The sequence below is a fragment of the Archocentrus centrarchus genome, chromosome 6 (genome assembly GCF_007364275.1).
Source record: "Archocentrus centrarchus isolate MPI-CPG fArcCen1 chromosome 6, fArcCen1, whole genome shotgun sequence".
Taxonomy (NCBI): Eukaryota; Metazoa; Chordata; class Actinopteri; order Cichliformes; family Cichlidae; genus Archocentrus; species Archocentrus centrarchus.
The window spans coordinates 12,486,176-12,503,780 of NC_044351.1; the positions used below are offsets into that span (position 1 = coordinate 12,486,176).

At 40.6% G+C, this 17,605-nt stretch overlaps 1 protein-coding gene across 2 annotated transcripts in view; it reads left to right on the plus strand.

Annotated features, from left to right (window-relative positions):
- The window catches only part of peak1 (pseudopodium-enriched atypical kinase 1), a 117,351-nt gene that overhangs the window by 84,072 nt on the left and 15,674 nt on the right, over window positions 1–17,605 (plus strand). For both annotated transcript variants that reach the window (XM_030731711.1, XM_030731712.1), the window contains one exon: window positions 6,326–9,857. In XM_030731711.1, coding sequence (XP_030587571.1) covers window positions 6,463–9,857 — 3,395 coding nt within the window. In that variant the 5' untranslated portion in view covers window positions 6,326–6,462. The remainder of the gene's footprint in view (window positions 1–6,325; window positions 9,858–17,605) is intronic.

Genomic DNA, 17,605 nt, shown 5'->3' on the forward strand with positions numbered 1-17,605 from the left:
TCTGAAACATGTGTGACAAATGGAAAAAACTAAGAAATCAGAAAGGGGGCAAATACTTTTTCATAGCATTGTATATATTTGATTGATCCTTCATCTTCTTTCTCGGTACAAATATCTGTAAATAATTTAACATAGCATTTCATGTTATCTGTCCAGCCATTCTGTTTTCCCTCTCATTGAAGTAACTTTTTAACCTAGTTTGGATACATTTAAAGTTACAGGCCCAGTTTCCCATACAGGGATTATGTCTAATCCTGGACTAAATTCTTTTTCCTATTGTGGTCTTCATTGACCTTTTCCTTTTAGTCTAGGACCATGCTTAATCCATGACTGGGAAACCGGCTGACAGTGTGTAAAATCTCACCACTGGATATCAAGAGATTGCAGCCAACTTAGTTCTGTTTTCTCATCCTTCCCAATTCAAATGCCTAATCCTAGCTACATTGGCCACTGTAGAACAGTAGTGTGTCAAAATAAATATTTTGCAGTATTTTACATTATGACCCCCCAAGTCACCTCAAAGATTTTAGCCGCCATTCATCTGTAGTGATGAATGGCGGCTAAAATCAGATAGCAAAGTGACTCCGGACTGGATCTGCCCCACAGCCTTTTTGCTATCTGGGTAGACTGTCAGTCCACTGTTTACCTCAGCTGTGAATAAGCAGGGTGAGAAACATGCTCGTCTATTTACTTTGGAGGAGGCTGTAAAGCTTCCAGTACGAGTCAGAGTCTGTGAAACTCACTTCTGTCTGATGACAGCAATACCGAGGTGACCTGTTTAGGATATCCTGAACTTTTCTGTTGGTAAGCGCTGCTGTTTCTGCAAATGTTAGTTGGCGTTAGTGAAGCTATCTTTGATCTAACATTGTTGGACTCTGACAGTGAATAAACTCTCATAAAGAATGTGAGAATGTAATCTAACTGTTTATCAGAGGCAAAGTGTGAGTTTTAGGACACTCCAGCCTAACATTATCTGGCATACTGTTAGTTTATAACCAGCTGCTGTTGTTGTTTAGCTGTCACCTGTCCAGAGACGGGAGGGTCACATGTCTAATCTGCTAACAATAAGTAATTGTGACAATATTGGGTATAAATCAGCATATTTCTGCACGTTAGAGCCCTGACTTCAGTTCAGGAGATGAGACTTTGAGGTGAGGAGGAAGAGGATGCTAAATAATTACTGCATGTTATTTTGGACATTTTTGGTTAATTTTAAGAGCTAGCAGCAAAGTGTTGTCCAGTTTGCTGCAGTCATGCGAGACTAGATAATGTGAGGTTTTACCAGTTACACAGTGGAACTGTTTTGCTTAGTGAGAAACTAGGATACACAAATGTGTTTTACTTATTCGTGGATGCAGTCTTGCACTATGACAGGACTGGAAAACTAAATCAAACAGCAACAGAATTTTAATGAGGGAAGAGAGGAAAGTAAAATATGCTGTCACATCCATCACGGGAGGTTTCTGCTGGTGGGATCGTGTATGTGGCGTATTGAATATCTGATGTCTTCTTCTCACAAGTGTGATCAGAAACATGGCAGCATGAAAAGTGAATTATCTTATTAGAAAGCTCCGTGGTAGCTGCTTCTCATAATTCCATCAAGCTGCTTTGAAGGCAATAAACACAATGAGAAGGCTTTTTTCCTGATTTCTACAGAAAACCGATCTCTTTTGCCCCTCCATCTTCTGTCAAGGGATAAATAATGTTGTGGCACTGTCTGCCTGGTCTAGATCTTATTTAAAAAAAAAAAAAAAGCTGTATTTTCTTAGTGTTCAAAACATTATTGAAAATTGTCAAGTTCAGTGGTCTCAGGATCTCGTCTCTGCTTTTAGCAGATGATGGGGCTCTGCTGGCTTCATGGAGCAATGACCTCCAGCTTAAACTGGAGCAGTTTGTAACTAGGATGAGAATTGGTACATCCAAGTCTGAAGCCATGATTCCCGGTCTGAAAAAGGTGGAGTGCTCAGTTGAGACTGAGTTGTTGGAGGATTTCAAGTACCTCAGGGTTTTGTTCACAAGTGGGGGAAGGAGAGAGCGGTCCAGTGTCTGCAGTATTGAGGATGCTGTACTGGTGTATTCTGGTTAAGAAGGATCTGAGCTTGAAAGTGGAGCTGGTGTTTTACTGGTTGGTCTGTTTTCCCATCCTCATCTGTGGCCACAAGTTTAGACTGGAGAGATCGTGTCTTAGTTGCTTGGGAACACCTCAGCGCCCCCTTAGAACTGCTAGAGGAGGTGTCTGGGGAGAAGGAGGTCTAGGCATCCCTGCTTAGATGTACCAGCCCTTGATAAGCAGCAGAAATACATGGATGGATGGATGGATTATTCAGAAATCCTAGGGTTGTTCCTGCATAGAAAAGCTGGTGACCCACTATGTGGTTTTAGCCTGAGGCAAAGGAAGTTTGCTAGCACTGTATGTGCTTTTTTGCCATTTTGTAAATACAGGTATAATTTACTGAAGCATAATATACTCTTATAAAATGGCCAAAACAGCAGGAGAATGCATAGATGTTTTTTTTTTTAAGTTAACAGAGATGCATTGCCTTTAGTATATGCAGACTAATTGTGCTCACCTTCCTAAAAAAGAATTATGAGCCAGTAAAAAGAAACTTGTTTCCACATTAATACCACTTATTTGATGCTTTTCCCTGCTGTCCGTTTTTAATAGCACACGTGCAAAAGCAGAGTCCTAATATTGTTCTGTTGTTTCTCACATAGGGTAAGGGTCAGGATTTCACAAAATGATCATGCATGCTATCATTCTGAGTTGAATAGTTTTATGGTCCTTTCACGGACACACATTTGGCTTTTCTTGGGTTGTACTTTTTGAAAGTCTGGCACAGTGCTTACGTGTCACACTGTGACAGCTTTGGAATAATATTGTCTGAATTACAGTCACTATTTCCTGTGTGGATGCAGCCTGTTCAGTATAACAGGATAAATCTTCTCCCGCCCAGTGCGACTTGGTCAGCAAAGTTTGATTCAGGAGTTCCTATTTTATTGTGTCTATCCCGGGGTGGGGTGTTGTCATTTTAACATCCTTCCGTACAGGACCTGACGTCCATGGCTCTGTGGCTGATTCACCTAACTCTGTTGATATCAGCCCTACAATGAGTCATCCCCCAGCTTTATTTGATTAACTGCAGGTCACGTTCACTCATAAACGCAGATAATGCTCTTATATTTAGTTAGGTAGATATTGCTTTGGAAATGCTTTTGTAATACATTGCCAGAAGTGATCAGAAGAAAGGCCAATGTTTAACACAATTTTTCTTAGTTATTGCATGTTGAGCTCCACAGGTGGTCATGGTACCATGTCTATATGATCATTATATTTGGTTACTTTGATTTATAAAGCCAAATGATAAACAAAAGCTTTCATCCTTGGTCAGAGACATCTCAAATTCTCTGTGTTCTGGGTGTCTTCTCACCCGTAAAGCATAGTCACTAGTGTATTCAGGCCAAGTATTTTACAATAATCCTTTGGCAGCCCTGACATGTCAAGCAGAACTGAATGAGCTATCAAATCCCAGCCAAAAGAATGAATATTGGTTTAGCAAACAACACTTAATAAGATTTTGCTGGCTGAGGGAAAAAGCTTCAGGTTTTATTGATTGGTTTCCATGGTTTAAAAAAAAAAAAAAAAAAGAGAAGCAAATTCCTGAATCTTATCCAAGACTCTAGTCAAGACCAGATGCAGGTCTGCTGGGTTATTTCCTAGAAGAAACAATGCAAAGACACACACTCCCGTTTACATCAACAGGTGTTATACCTTCAGTCTTTGGGGTCAGTTTCTTTCCTCAGGCTGTGAAACTAAACCCTCATCTGTAGTTGAACATGGGTAATAGCTCTGTTTTAGGACTAATGTACATTATTATGGAACAGTGAAATATAGCTTTGGATTGAACTAAAATGAAAGCTGAAACTTAAATTGGTTTTTGACTAGATCAGGGTCAGGTGCGTCTTGATCCTAGTCTTTTTTTTTTCTCCTTTTTTTTTTGCCCCCAAAGGTTTTAGATTGTCAATGAGCAAACCTTATTAGATAAATCAGAGTAACTTACCTGCACTTTTAAGAAAGGGTGGTGAGTTCAAGAACAGAATTCATTGCCTTTAATTGCTTTTTATATGCACATTTCAATCTGACCCTTTCTTGACATCACCTAGTTTTTTCTTGTCTAGTCTTCTATCCTTGGAAATATTTGTTCAGTGCACACCAGTTTTAGAAATGGTACATAAACTGTGCCAGGTTGTGTAACATACAAATTCCTGTGTGATATTAAACATGGTTTGAGCTTGATTTTAATTGGCTATGTGAGTTACACTTTGTTTATTATCCATGGATTTGATGTTAATGTGGTATTTCAGAGCTTGTTATAATTGGTTGTGAGAAACTGGACTGGTCAATCAGCATAAAGCACATCTAAATGCTAATGGCTTTTTCTTTGTCTTTCTTCCTCCATTAGATTCATGATTTGCATTGAAGTGCGGCTTAACTGAATTTAACAAGTGTTCCAGAAAGCTGTTTAATCCCATCTTTCTCTTCTTTCAGTATATTTAGCTAATAACTAGGGTTTGGTTTTTATGATTAGAAGTGATTTAACATAAGGCACTTTAGCATTGTGTAATTTAAAGAGTATATAAATATGAACACATCAGCTGAGAAAACAAGTTGGGTCTGATACCTTGTTCGCACTGGGGCTGACAGCTTCAGACCATGTATGTGCCAAAGTTTGAAAATGTCAGCTCTTGTTTTACAGCATGAATGGTGTGAATTTTTAACCATAGATCTTTTTTGAAGCAGGTTTTTTTTTTTAAACGGGCGTCATTCGTTTTAGAGTTGGTTTACTTCAATTTGAAGAATAACTGTGTGGTTAGTTGCCAGTTTTCAGGTTTTTGGTTGTTTGCATTCAGTCCAATTTGAAGAGTGAAGAAATTAAAGTCTGTTCAATATTCAAGTGGGTTCTTTAATATTGAACTGACTAAAGGATCTTACTGAATGTTTTTTTTTTTCCCAAAAAAAATTAGCTGCTCCAAAGTCAAAGTCTCTTGTGTGTGTGTGTGTGTTGGATTTCATTTGGTTTTGTCTTAAATGGACTAGTTCTTATATAGCGCTTTTCTACTCAGTATGAGCACTAAAAGCGCTTATACAACCTGTTTGCATTCACCCATGCACTCCCATTCATACAAGCACTTCCATTTTTATGAAGCTAAGTGCTTTTAATTAACTAACATTCACTCACATTCATACTCCGACAGAACGGTCGGAGAGCAACTTGGGGTTAAGTATCTTGCCCAAGGATACATTGGCATGTAGCCCGGAGTAGCCAGGATTCGAACCGCTGACCTTCCGATCAGTAGGTGACCTGCTCTACCTACTGAGCTACAGCCACCCCTTAAGACCTTACATTTTGGTTTTGGGGACTTACGTGTAATTTTCAACAATGAAACATCAAGTGACTGACAGTTAAGGGCAGATCTCTCACCAGCCTTATAACATCTTTTCATAGCCTTTAGTTTTGCGTCATTGTCTTAAAATTCTTAGGACTCTGTCCTGGAAGAGCAACTGGTCACGCTGATCATCTTGTGTCCATGTCAACACTTACAGCCATTGTTTAGAGTTATTTAAATTTAATTAGTTAAATTTAGAGTTATTTAAATTTAATTAGTTAAAGGTAAATGCAAACAAGGCTTACTACTATTTTACTTTTAGACTGCACTATAAATAAATGGCCTAAAAAACTGTCAGCCATTTGTCAGGTGTCACTACATGTGAACTCCACTGAATCACATTTTCCATCTAAGTAAATGTTCATGGGATTTGGGGTTTTGAGTCATTAACAACATCAGTGACTTTATTTTACTTAAGCTTCACTGAAACATTCCATAATAATGCAGAAATAACCTCTCTAAGTTCTCATTGCTTCTGCCCCTTGGCTTTCTGAGTCTTATAGGACCATTTTTGGGTTAGAAAACAGATCAGTTCCCTATAGGATGGACTGACTTAGTAGAGAAAGTTTGCCACCTAATGGAGAAATTGTAATACTGTCTTCCTGACTCTCCCTCCCACAGATGATTTTTCTTTCTGTTTCCGCCTTTCTGCCTCATTGTACTCATTACCTTAGTTTAGCTGGCAATGTTACAGAAGGTAATTGTATTGTGGGATCAATTTTTCCTTGTTTGGCTTTGTATTTTAGTCCTACATTGTTAGAACTTTGTGATCAACTAAGTTTAAACCCTGTGTACCATTTCCAGATGAATTATTCATGGAATTAAATTAAGAATCAACTGAATTAAGTTGTGTGTGTTCTTTTTCTCTTGTTTTTTTTAGGTCCAGTGTCCCCCCCACATTGGAGGTTTGAATAGTATCCGTTGTTGCTGTTCTACAGATACTCACTGTAGTTTGGAGCTTCATGGAGGGATTCCCTGTCCACTGACCTAACAGGCTGACTTTTTGGACCAGCAGCCATGTCGGCCTGCAGCACCTTCACAGAGCACGTGTGGAAACCTGGCGAGTGCAAGAACTGCTTTAAACCAAAGAGTCTGCACTGTCTAGCTCAGAGTAGTGGAGGGAAGCCTCCTTCTGAACAAAGGCCTCAAACATCCCAGCAACAGAACCTGCCACCTGCTGGGGCCAGAGCCAACCCTAACCATACCACCAGTTCCCAGCGAACTGGCAGTGGGTCTGCTCGCTCAGGGCACTTCCGTCCACCCGTGGCTAAGAAGCCAACCATTGCTGTTAAGCCCACTATGATGCTGCCCTGCTCCTCTGCAGGACTCGATTCAGATGGCAACCTCCAGCAACCACCAAATGTAATAGAACAAGGCAAAACATTAGCTTTCACAGTCTGGAATCGCAATGGACTGAACCGAAAAAGGCCTGTTGGGCCCAGCAACAACAATGAAGGAGAGGATGACAATGATGAGATTGAGGGTTATGGACAACTTAGCCCAAGGACGCCTAGTGGTAATAACAACAGTGGCTTGACAGATGTCCTTAAAGAGATTGTTGGTTTGGGTCCGAGTTCTAGCCCCACACCACTTTCTGGCTCAAAGGACTTGTTTTGGGGTCGAATCAGTAGTTCATACCGACGATCCTTAGAAAGAGGCCTGCCAGCCTCAAGCTGTCTGGCCATGGGAAGTAGTACTAGTAGTGGCGGTGGTGGGGGTGGCAGCACTGCTCAAAAACAGGTATCCCTTAGTGATAGCACCAAGATCATCAGCACAGAGGGTGGTCGCTTTTGTTACCCGGAGTTTACAAGTGAAAGTGAAGATGAGGAGGAAGAGGAGGACGAGGAGGAAGACACTGAAAGAGATGATGATGAAGAACATGAGAGCTGGGATGAAAGTGATGAAGAGTTACTAGCCATGGAAATTCGTATGCGAGGCCAACCACGATTTGCTAATTTCCGTGCTGCCACATTGTCTCCGGTGCCCTTTGCTGCAGGGAAAAAGTGGAACACTGTGCCACTTCGCAACCGCTCACTACAACGAATTTGTGCAGTGGACTATGATGATAGCTATGATGAGATCTTAAATGGCTATCCTTCAGTGGATTCCAATGGAGGTCTTATTTCCTATGGACCTCGTGACATGCAAGGTAGCGGTTTCCTGTCAAATTCAGAGTCTGCCACTTCTCCAGAATCATCGTCATCAATACCTGAGGATTCTCGAACAACATCCAGCAGTGGTAGCAGCGCTAATTGTGTCCTTCGAAATGGTTTGCATTCTCCCACTTTTTGTAAGCCACCTGTCGCCTGCACTTCTCCAAAGAAAGAACCTGTCAACAGGGCACTGAGTCCACTAAAGGTAGCTGAAACACACAAAGCTGTCCTGGCCATTAGATTAGAAGATCAGGATGGCAGAGAAGGCATGCCAATGCCCCAAGCTCTTCCTGGTCAACCAGTCACCATAAGTTTTAGTCCCACAGAGGAACAAGCTAAACCATACCGTGTAGTAAATTTGGAAAAGTCATTGATCTGTAAGCCTTACACAGTAGTGGATGTCTCCGCATCCATGGCCAATAATGATGAACAGATTCCTGACTCTTCTCAAAAACCCAAAAACCTGTCAATGCCTTCCAGCCCTACAACATCCAGTAGCACTCCTTTAGGCCAGCCCTTGTCCCCAACATCTCCTATTTCTGTATCTTCTCCTGTGGTGCCAACATCACCTACTTCTGTTGCTGTGTCAAGTTCCTCCAAAAAAAAATTAGGCAGCATACGCTACCAAGAAGTGTGGACGTCAAGCACAAGCCCTCGCCAAAAGATACCTAAAGTGGATCCAGGGGTTGGGGATAATCCTGGCCCTGCCCTGACTACACAATACTGCAGTCACAAGTCAGCTCCCACTTCTCCGATTGCTGGGTTGTCTTCGTCTCGAACTGTACCTGTGAAATCTGCAAACTTATCAGAGATCAAGTTCAACAGTTTCAATAATGCAGGCATGCCTCCTTTTCCCATTATTATCCGAGATGAACCTGCTTATGCCCGCAGCTCCAAGAACGCTGTCAAGGTACCTATTGTTATTAATCCAAGTGCATATGATAACCTAGCTGTGTATAAGAGCTTTTTAGGTCTCAGTGGTGAACTACCACAGGCAAAAGGGGTAGGTAATAGGGTAGCCAGCCATACTTATGAAGAGATTGGATCCTCTGAGAGTGTCCAGTCCTCCTCAACAGAGAAAACTCTCTCTGGTAGAGGCACATCAGAGCAAGCCTCCTTCGAAGAGACAAAGATTCCACTTGAAGCAGTGTCAAAAGCACCAAGTTTACAACCTAGAACCACTACAGACTCTTGCACTATGACAAGCACTGTAATGAGCCTCACAAGTGGGGCCTTCTCTCCCACTATTTCAACAAATTCTCCTGCCAATCCTGCCATTACTGCAAATGCAAACCTACCTACAGGCAGCACTACTGCCAGTACTGTTACTCACACTTACAAGACAGGTGGAGATGTTGCTTGCAATAAAGATGATAATACAAACTTAGCTTTATCTTCTGGGATAGTTTTAAGCCATAGGGAAGAGGCCAGTACTGTGCTTTCACAGATTGTGGCCTCCATTCAGCCTCCTCAGTCTCCTCCAGAGTCACCATCAGCACAAACCCAAACTTTCAATTCTGAGGAGCTGTACGCACTCCCACCTGATGCCATTAAGGAGACCCTTATTCGGCCCAAGTCTCTCTTTTCCCCAACCGATGGCTGTCTTTCCAAGTCAAAGAAAGACACACCCTCAAAAGTTTTGTCTAAGTCTCAGAGTGCCTCTGCTGCTGTCCCACTCTCAAGCCCCCGATCAGAGCCCAGTGCCCCCTTCCCCCCTCCAAGATCTACATCCTCCCCTTATCATGCTTCTAACATACTCCAGAGACATTTTGGAAACTGGACCAAGAGCTCTGCCTCCAGTTCTCCTGTGCGACCCAACGAAGGTGAAGCAAGTCCTGGTGGAGAAGGGAGACGTATTTCAGCAGAAAGCTCCAAACCTAAACGCTGGATCTCCTTTAAGAGCTTCTTTCGTAGGCGGAAAGATGAGGACGAGCAGAGGGAGAAGGTGGAGAAGGAGAAGGGCAAGCTGGTTGGCCTTGATGGAACAGTAATTCACATGCTTCCACCACCACCAGCCCAACATCAGCACTGGTTCACTGAGGCCAAAGCGGAGGATCCCACCCAGAAACCAACCATTATCTTCACCTACAAACCAGACAGTGGCAGTAGTCCTGGTGAAGGAGAAGGGGAACTACGGGTAGAGGAGTGCAGAGAAACGACGCTACTGAAACCTGATGAAAGCAAAGATCCTAGATCTTTGAGTCCAGGGGAAACATCCTCCTCACCTATGGCTGGAAGAAATCTCAGCAAGGACTTAAGGTATTTTCAAAAGTTTTGTTTTAGTCTTCTGACACCAGCATGTTAAAAGGTGTCTAAAACCGTGATTGATCAATATAAAGACAACTGTGGTTTCAGATTTTGATGAAAATACTGAGATTTCTTCTGCTAAACTAAACCTTGAGTTGAATTGTATTGTAAATTACTCCATTATAAAATCTCTGATAGTCTCAAAACCAAAAAGTAACAGTTATTCTGAACAGAATATTAGAAAGTATTTAGTACAAAAGTAGAAATAAGACCTGCATTGTGGCCATCATGACAGAATGCAGTACTATTATAGGATAACCTTAAAGGATAAGGTGTTCCACCAGAAAACAGATTTCAACCCATGAACAATTTAACAGGAATTTCAAGATCTGAGTGATACTTCAAACTGCAAGATAAACATTGCTTTTACTCGAGTAGTTTTAGATGTCCCTTTTTCTTGAAGAATCAAAGTATTTGGGCATGTTTTGCCTGTTATTTCCAGTGAATTAATGAATAATTTTGCATGCAGTGCCAGTATTACCATTACCTTCATGGGTTTCCGTCAGTGCACTCATGGGAACCAGCTTAATATGATGCTCAGCCTTTGTCAGCTACTGCTTCAAGTATCAAGGTTGCTTCTCCCCCGTCATACCTATCAGTCATCACAGATTTCAAAGGTGTTTGATCTTAATCAGGCATGTCTGCTTTCCTACTTACCCAGCCCACCGTGGTGTGATCTCTATAATATCCTCTATTACCCGAAGAGCAGGCTTTGTGCCCAGCACACCCTTTAGGAGTACCTCCATACAGTCAGAGCAACTGCTACTTTATTAAACCCTGCATTAGATGGTGTTTTCCCTGCAGCTACAGTAGTCAAAGCTGTGGCTGTTTCAAAGATTTCACACTAATTAGTCCTTTCAGCGTAGGTGCTGTGTTCTTGTATTATAATTTCAGGATTTTTATTTGGCCCGTCATTGCCCTCAGTATGTCTTGAGGTAATTTTCCTGCAGTGTGACTAATGGTGCTGGAAAAAGATAACCCAGCTGTATTGTATTTTCTGCTCTAAACTGTGAGCTTGTTTGTGTCTTAGAATTGAAGCAAAGTATAATTTTATAAAAAGTATATTGATGATAATGAAATAATCAAATCAGTCAAATGTACAGGGCATCTTGAGATAAGTGAGGTTAATATTTTTGATATTTAATATTTCTTTTTACCGTACATTGACAGAAAATGGTTTTGAGCTTGAAATTCACCAACTACAATAATTTGGCCAAGCAAACTTTTTTGACCATTGATAATTTTTTCTTGTTTGATATAGTACTTTTGAATATATTAGGAGGTGGTTGCATGATTGTAACTGTTATGCATGTTTGTATGAAGACTTGCTGACATCAAGTATTTTTGTACTTTCACACGTCCCACAGCTACCCACATTATTAAGAATAGCTTTCCAGAAGTTCTACAGTTTAGAGCTATTCTCACATCATCTCAGTCACTGGTGTCCTCCTTCCTGGCTTTATATCCATCACTATTGTCCACACCTGTTTTTTTTTTTTTTTTTTTTTTTTTTGGGTTTGTGTGTGTGTTTTTTTTTTTCCTTGTTTATTTTTCCCCATGGTGCTTGGCTTTTTACCATCCTTTTCTCTGTTTCACGTAATTTTCCTCTTCCCTGCTTTCCTTTCAGGAATCTTCTCTTTTGAGCCCGAAGCACTGTGAACTTCTAAATATTTCACTCCTCCATCCTGTCAAAAGCTCGGCCCCATTCTGTCTCTTTTCTTTCTGCTCCTCAAGCTTCAGCCCTACCTCATTTTTTCTTTTTTTTTTTTTTTTTTTTTTTTTTTTTTTTTTTAACCTGAAGTTTCTGTCTCTCCCCTAACCCTAAAACAAGAGGTACAAGAATCAAATGTGCGCTTCTTTTGATAATAATTTTGCATGTCTTTGTGCTGTGCAGCAGTGGGGTATCTTAGGGAAGGTGTGCTGTATATACAGTCATGGCCAGAAGTTTTGAGAATGACACAAGTATTGGTTTTTACAAAGTTTGCTGCTTCAGTTTTTATGATGACAATTTGCATATACTCCATAATGTTATGAAGGGTGATCAGATGGATTGCAAATAATTGCAAAGTTCCTCTTTCCAATGAAAATGAACTAAATCCTAAAAAAACCCATTTACACTTCATTTCAACCCTGCCACAAAAGTACCTGCTGACATCATTTCAGTAATACTCTCATTAACACAGGTGAGAGTGCTGACACGGACGAGGCAAGAGATCACGCTGTCATGCTGATTGAGTTGGAATAGCAGATTGGATGCTTTAAAAAGAGAATGGTTCTCGAAATTATTGTTCTCCCTCTCTCCTCATCGAGAACTTCAAGGAGAGAGGTTCAATTGTTGTGAAAAAGGCTTCAGGTACCCAAGAAAATCCAGTAAGTGTCAGGACCATCTCCTAAAGGTTATTCAGCTGTGATTGTGGCACCACCAGTGCAGAGCTTGCTCAGGAATGGCAGCAGGCAGGCGTGAATGCCTGGCAAAGACTTTTGGAGGATGGCCTGGTGTCAGGAAGAAGCCACTTCTCTCTAGGAAAATCATCAAGACTGATATTCTGCAAAAAGTACAGGGACTGGACTGCTGAGGGCTGCAGTAAAGTAATTTTGTCTGATGAAGCCCCTTTCTGATTGTTTGGGGCATGTGGAAAAATTGTCTGGAGAAGAAAAGGTGGGAGCTGCCATCAGTACCGTCATTCCAGCAGTAAAGCATCCTGAGACCATTCATGTGTGGAGTGAGCTTAATCACATTTTTTCCTAAGAACACAGCCATGACTAAAGAATAGTACCAAAACATCCACAGTGGGCAGCTATTCCCAACATCCAAGAATGCTTTGGTGAAGAACAATGATTTTTCCAGCATGATGGGGCATCGTGCCATAAGGCAAAGTGATAACTAAGTGGCGCAGGGAACAAAACATTGAAAATGTTTGGTCCCTGGCCAGGAAACTCCCCGGACCTTAATCCCATCGAGAACTTGTGGTATATCCTCAAGAGGAGGATTGACAAACAAAATCCACAAATTCTGACAAATGCCAAGCATTGATTATGTAACAATGGGTTACGGGTCCAGATTTGGTCCAGAAATTGATTAACAGCATGCCAGGAGGAATTTCAGAGGTCTTGAAAAGGAATGCTGGAAATATTGACTCTTTGCATAAAGACGCTTTGAAACTTATGAAATGCCTTTAATTAAACTTCAGTATACCATAGAAATGGTGAGCGCACCCAGTAAGCCAAAACCTACTAGTCATTGGTCTGAGTAAAGTTTGCATAGAGCATGATGAATCACTCAGTGAAGTAACAAGTTTCACCCCTGCTCCTACAATGAGTACACAAGTATAATTAAAGTTTTGTCTGTAAGAATAACAAAGGCTGTATCCTATTTCTTGTAATGCCCTTCCAAATTATTAAGTAGTTATTTAAAATAATTATTCAAGTGATGAAAAACACACCTTGCAAAACCTATCCATATACCCTAGACTCAAAGATACTGTAGAAACACTAAACACCTTCAGAAGCCTCTCACCTTTGGTCTCACCATTCTTTACACCTGACTTTTGTTCCGGACGTTGCTGTTTACAGGGAACTTATCAATTAGTAACTAAATTATTCAGTTGGTGTATTGGTTGTAGGATACATTGGTGTTCCAGTATCTATTTGACATTTACCTATAATATGCCTTTGTGGCACTTTTTTATACATCACGTGCTTGCAGTAATCATTGTGTAGTAATATTGTGTGTCTGAATAGCAAACATGAGTCCCGTGGAACAAAAAAGGTATAAGATATAGGCATTTTAAACACACAGACAAATAATTGACATATAAGGAACTTGTTATGGAGTTCATTTTAACACCTTTGATATTGGTTGGGAGATGAGGGGTTAAACCTTCAGGTTTTTTTTTTTTTTTAACTGGAATCTGTTTCATTGGCGAACAGTGGGTGTGCTCTTCAGCTTTGGCAAACATGCATTACCTTAGACAGGTAACAGCGTTTAAAGAGGGAGCAGCAGACGAGAAAGCGGGGAGAGAACACATGCAGGAAAAGACTGTGTTTATTCTTCTCAACAGCCCGGCTTGCTTTACCTAGAATGTGATTTCATCTTAACGTTGTATTCAAGGTTTTTAGATGGGAAGCTGTGTGAGCCAGTACAGCGGGTAAGAACTTAAACTCTATTCTGTCACATGCCTCTGTAACCTGTGACCGCCCAGGTCGCCTGAAGTCACGTTGATATAGCAGGGAAGAGAGGTTTTAATTTAATTTGAGTTGCATTTTGGATGGGACGTTATTCATCTCTCACAGCAGAGGAGTGAAATTCACTGAGGCAGCGTTGCAGTGTCTGAACAAGTCAGGTCCTGACCATTGAAACATGTAGCAGCCATAAAGGTATTTGTGTCAAGGCCTCTCAAAGTGTGCATACAGTGGATGTTTTGTTCGTACAGGATTTTGTTGTGGAGATTGTGTTTTACTGCTCTTTTGAGCAGTTTTATGGTTAGCTGTTAAGCTAATAATAGACTGGATCTGAGTAGAATCTGTGTCAGCTTTGTGTGAACAAAAAAAACAGGGAAGAATATAAGCAGAAATTGAGTTGACGTGTACAGGAAGAACAGCAGATTTCTTTGTCTAGGTAATGTGCTATAAGGTATTTTAGTTTTAAACACACTGCTCAGTTTTTAGGCTGCAGTTTTTATTCCTTTATCTATTCACAGTTTACTTGCTTTGTGTTTTCTTGTTGGCTGACAGCATTGTGTTATCATATTATTTTAACTGTCGGCTGCTGGCAAGTGCAGACATAAAGGAACTATAGTACCATGGAAGCTATTGATCATCTCTTTAAAAGAGGCACAGAGGGTTATAGCCTAAAGAGACAGATCATAAATGTTTCAGGTCGGATGTTTTCCTCAGACACAGTGCTCCAGGGCAGAGACAGACATGTGAGCAGCTAGGGGTTTGCTTTGACGGCTCTTTTTCCTGTCACATAACGGTCAGACGTTGCAATAGTTTTCCAAATGAACAATATTTATGCACCAAAAAGGGGAATGGCAATTCCAGAAAATATCAAGAATCAGATTAGCTTCCAGTACATTTGGATGGCTGTAGGGAGATGCAAGTAATTAGGAAATCACGTAATCATTTAAGTAATTTATTGTTTTACAATTTTACAATTGTTACTGTCTTCCTTTAAATGAAGCCATATCTTGATATCAGTTGTTTTAAATTGGTGATACAAAACTACACCACGTAGTTTTGTGTCATTTTAAGCTCATTTAATCTCCCTGCCATACATGGGCCTTAAGTCATACTGTAGTTTTGGCACACAGAGGCTATGGATAACTGTAACTGGCTGGCTAGTTGGTGACAGAAGAATTTCAGTTCATTCTGTATGAGTTTGTCCTACAGTGTCCTACAGTATATTAAACAGCTCAGATCTCTTGATGAGCTCAGTGTCTTGAACTGTACTTTAGGGACTTTTGCCCGTGATCACACAAATAATTAGTCATGCCAGTGTGTAATCAACGGAGTTAAAGGAAATGACACATCTGATTTAGTATAATACAAACATTACTGCCAAGCAGTCCCACCCATGACAAGACCTGCGGCTATGAAACCGAGCGTGAACTTTTTATGACCTTTTAATTTTCTTTATATATTAGTTTTGACATTGAATAGCAATACATGAAGATTCAAACTCAGAATGACACTGCCAGAATAGTGAGCAATATGCTGCCACCACAACATCTAAAATTACAGCCTTTTAGAAGCCCAGCTTTACCTAAGTAGCAAACATTTTTTGTGTGTGTACATGTGTTACAGTTAGGTTTACATTTTACAAGTAAGGATGTCAGCCCACCTCAGTGGCCACACTGACAGACTGTAGTCAGATCAGAGGTCAGTAACCAGAAGTGTCCTGTTTACTCAAGGGGTGACTTCACTTTGTCTGCGCCAATAATAAGGCTGCTTTTTACTTTTCATAATTATTATTATTATTTTATCATAGTTACTGCAGTTTTTCCCCTGTCCACTGTTTCAGCTGTCTGGTGAAAGGTACTTCTTTTGACAGGGGCAAGACAAATGCTACAAACTTCCTGTTTGGGTTGCGTTATTAAAGGGAACCAGTCTAAGTGCTGATGGGCTTTATTCTATAGAAACCATACTAACGAGTGATCTGGATCATTTCATAATGTTAAGTTAAAGATGTTGTTAAGGATTTTCTTTTTGTTGCTACTTTATGTTGTTTGTTACATGTAGGCTCATTCTGTGAAGTTTTACATTTGTTTTGTAGAGCTAAAAATTTGACTCAACGCAAGTGCTTAAAAAAAAAAGGCAAATTCCTGTTCTTCCTGTTCCTCCGTTAGAAAGTGCTTTATACAAATATGGTGTTTCAGGGAGCTGTAAATATTTGACACTGTAATTTAAAAGCTGAAGAAGAACCAGACAGCGACCTATTAATCTGCCAGTTAATCATAAAACTTCTCTTCCCTCTAGAGGTCATGAAGTCAAAATAGATATCTTTAAATTCCAAATGGTTTCTGATGTCAGAAAATACTGCCCATAATCCTCATTGTTGTGCTGTTACTTTCTTAAGAAGACACACACATGGCAAATTGTCTGTACAACTTGCATCTCTGGCAGCAACAAGCAGTAGTATGCGATAAGTCTCCAAAGCGTCACCAGGACTTCCACACTGTGATTGGAGTTACTCTGGGATTTCACCTCTCACAGTGATGATAAATGTCAGATATGACCCAGATTTCTCACACCCACCATTCATTTGGGCGAGAACATGATGAAGCCATTGTATGGTGTTGTAATGGGTAGTATTACATATTCACCTACAGTAAGTCATCCTTAAAAGCAGTGTTAGAAGGAAAGGCACATATGTAGTGCACCTTATGAGGTTCTTTTAATTTAAAGATCACAGATCAAACTATATATTTCACCCATAATGTGCCCACTCTATTGTGAGTGGCTTTGGCTCAGGAGGTAGAGCAGTGTAATCTACTAATCAGAAGGTTGCTGGTTTGATCCCTGGCTCCTCCAGTTTCCGTGCCAAAAGTATCCTTGTTCAAGATACTGAGCTGCGAGTTGCTCCCGATGCATTCATCGGAGTGTGAAGGTGTGTGTGAATGTTAGATAGAAAGCACTTAGATGCAGAAACAAAGTGCTTGTATGACTGTGTTTGTAAAAGGGTGAATGTGACATGTTGTGTACAGTGCTTTGAGTGCTCAAGGGACCATTTAACATTTGTACATGTATATTTTCATCATCTGTCTCCTCCTCCACTGCACTCTCCTCCCTCATTTCCATCTCATCCTCTTCCTGCTCACCTAATGTCTCATCTCCTGAACTGAAGTCAGGGCATGAATAAACATGCTTTTTTATTTATTCCTAAAGTTGTTGCAATTACTTATTGTCAGGATATTAGACAAGCAGCCCTCCTGTCTCCAGACAGCTGACAAAGAGTCGGCTAAACAACAACAACTAGTTATAAGCTAACATTATGGCAGCTAATTTTAGGCTTGAGTAAAAATCACGCTGGCTAACAGCAGCTAACAGAGGCTAACAGCAAAAACAATAGCGCTTTCCAACAGAAAAGTTCAGAAAATCTTCAACAACTCGCCTTTCAGAAAGTGGACTCACAGTCTCACTAAATGAATGGCTGAATGGTGGCCAGAGTTGTTTGTCTTACAGAGGCCACCATAGCTAGG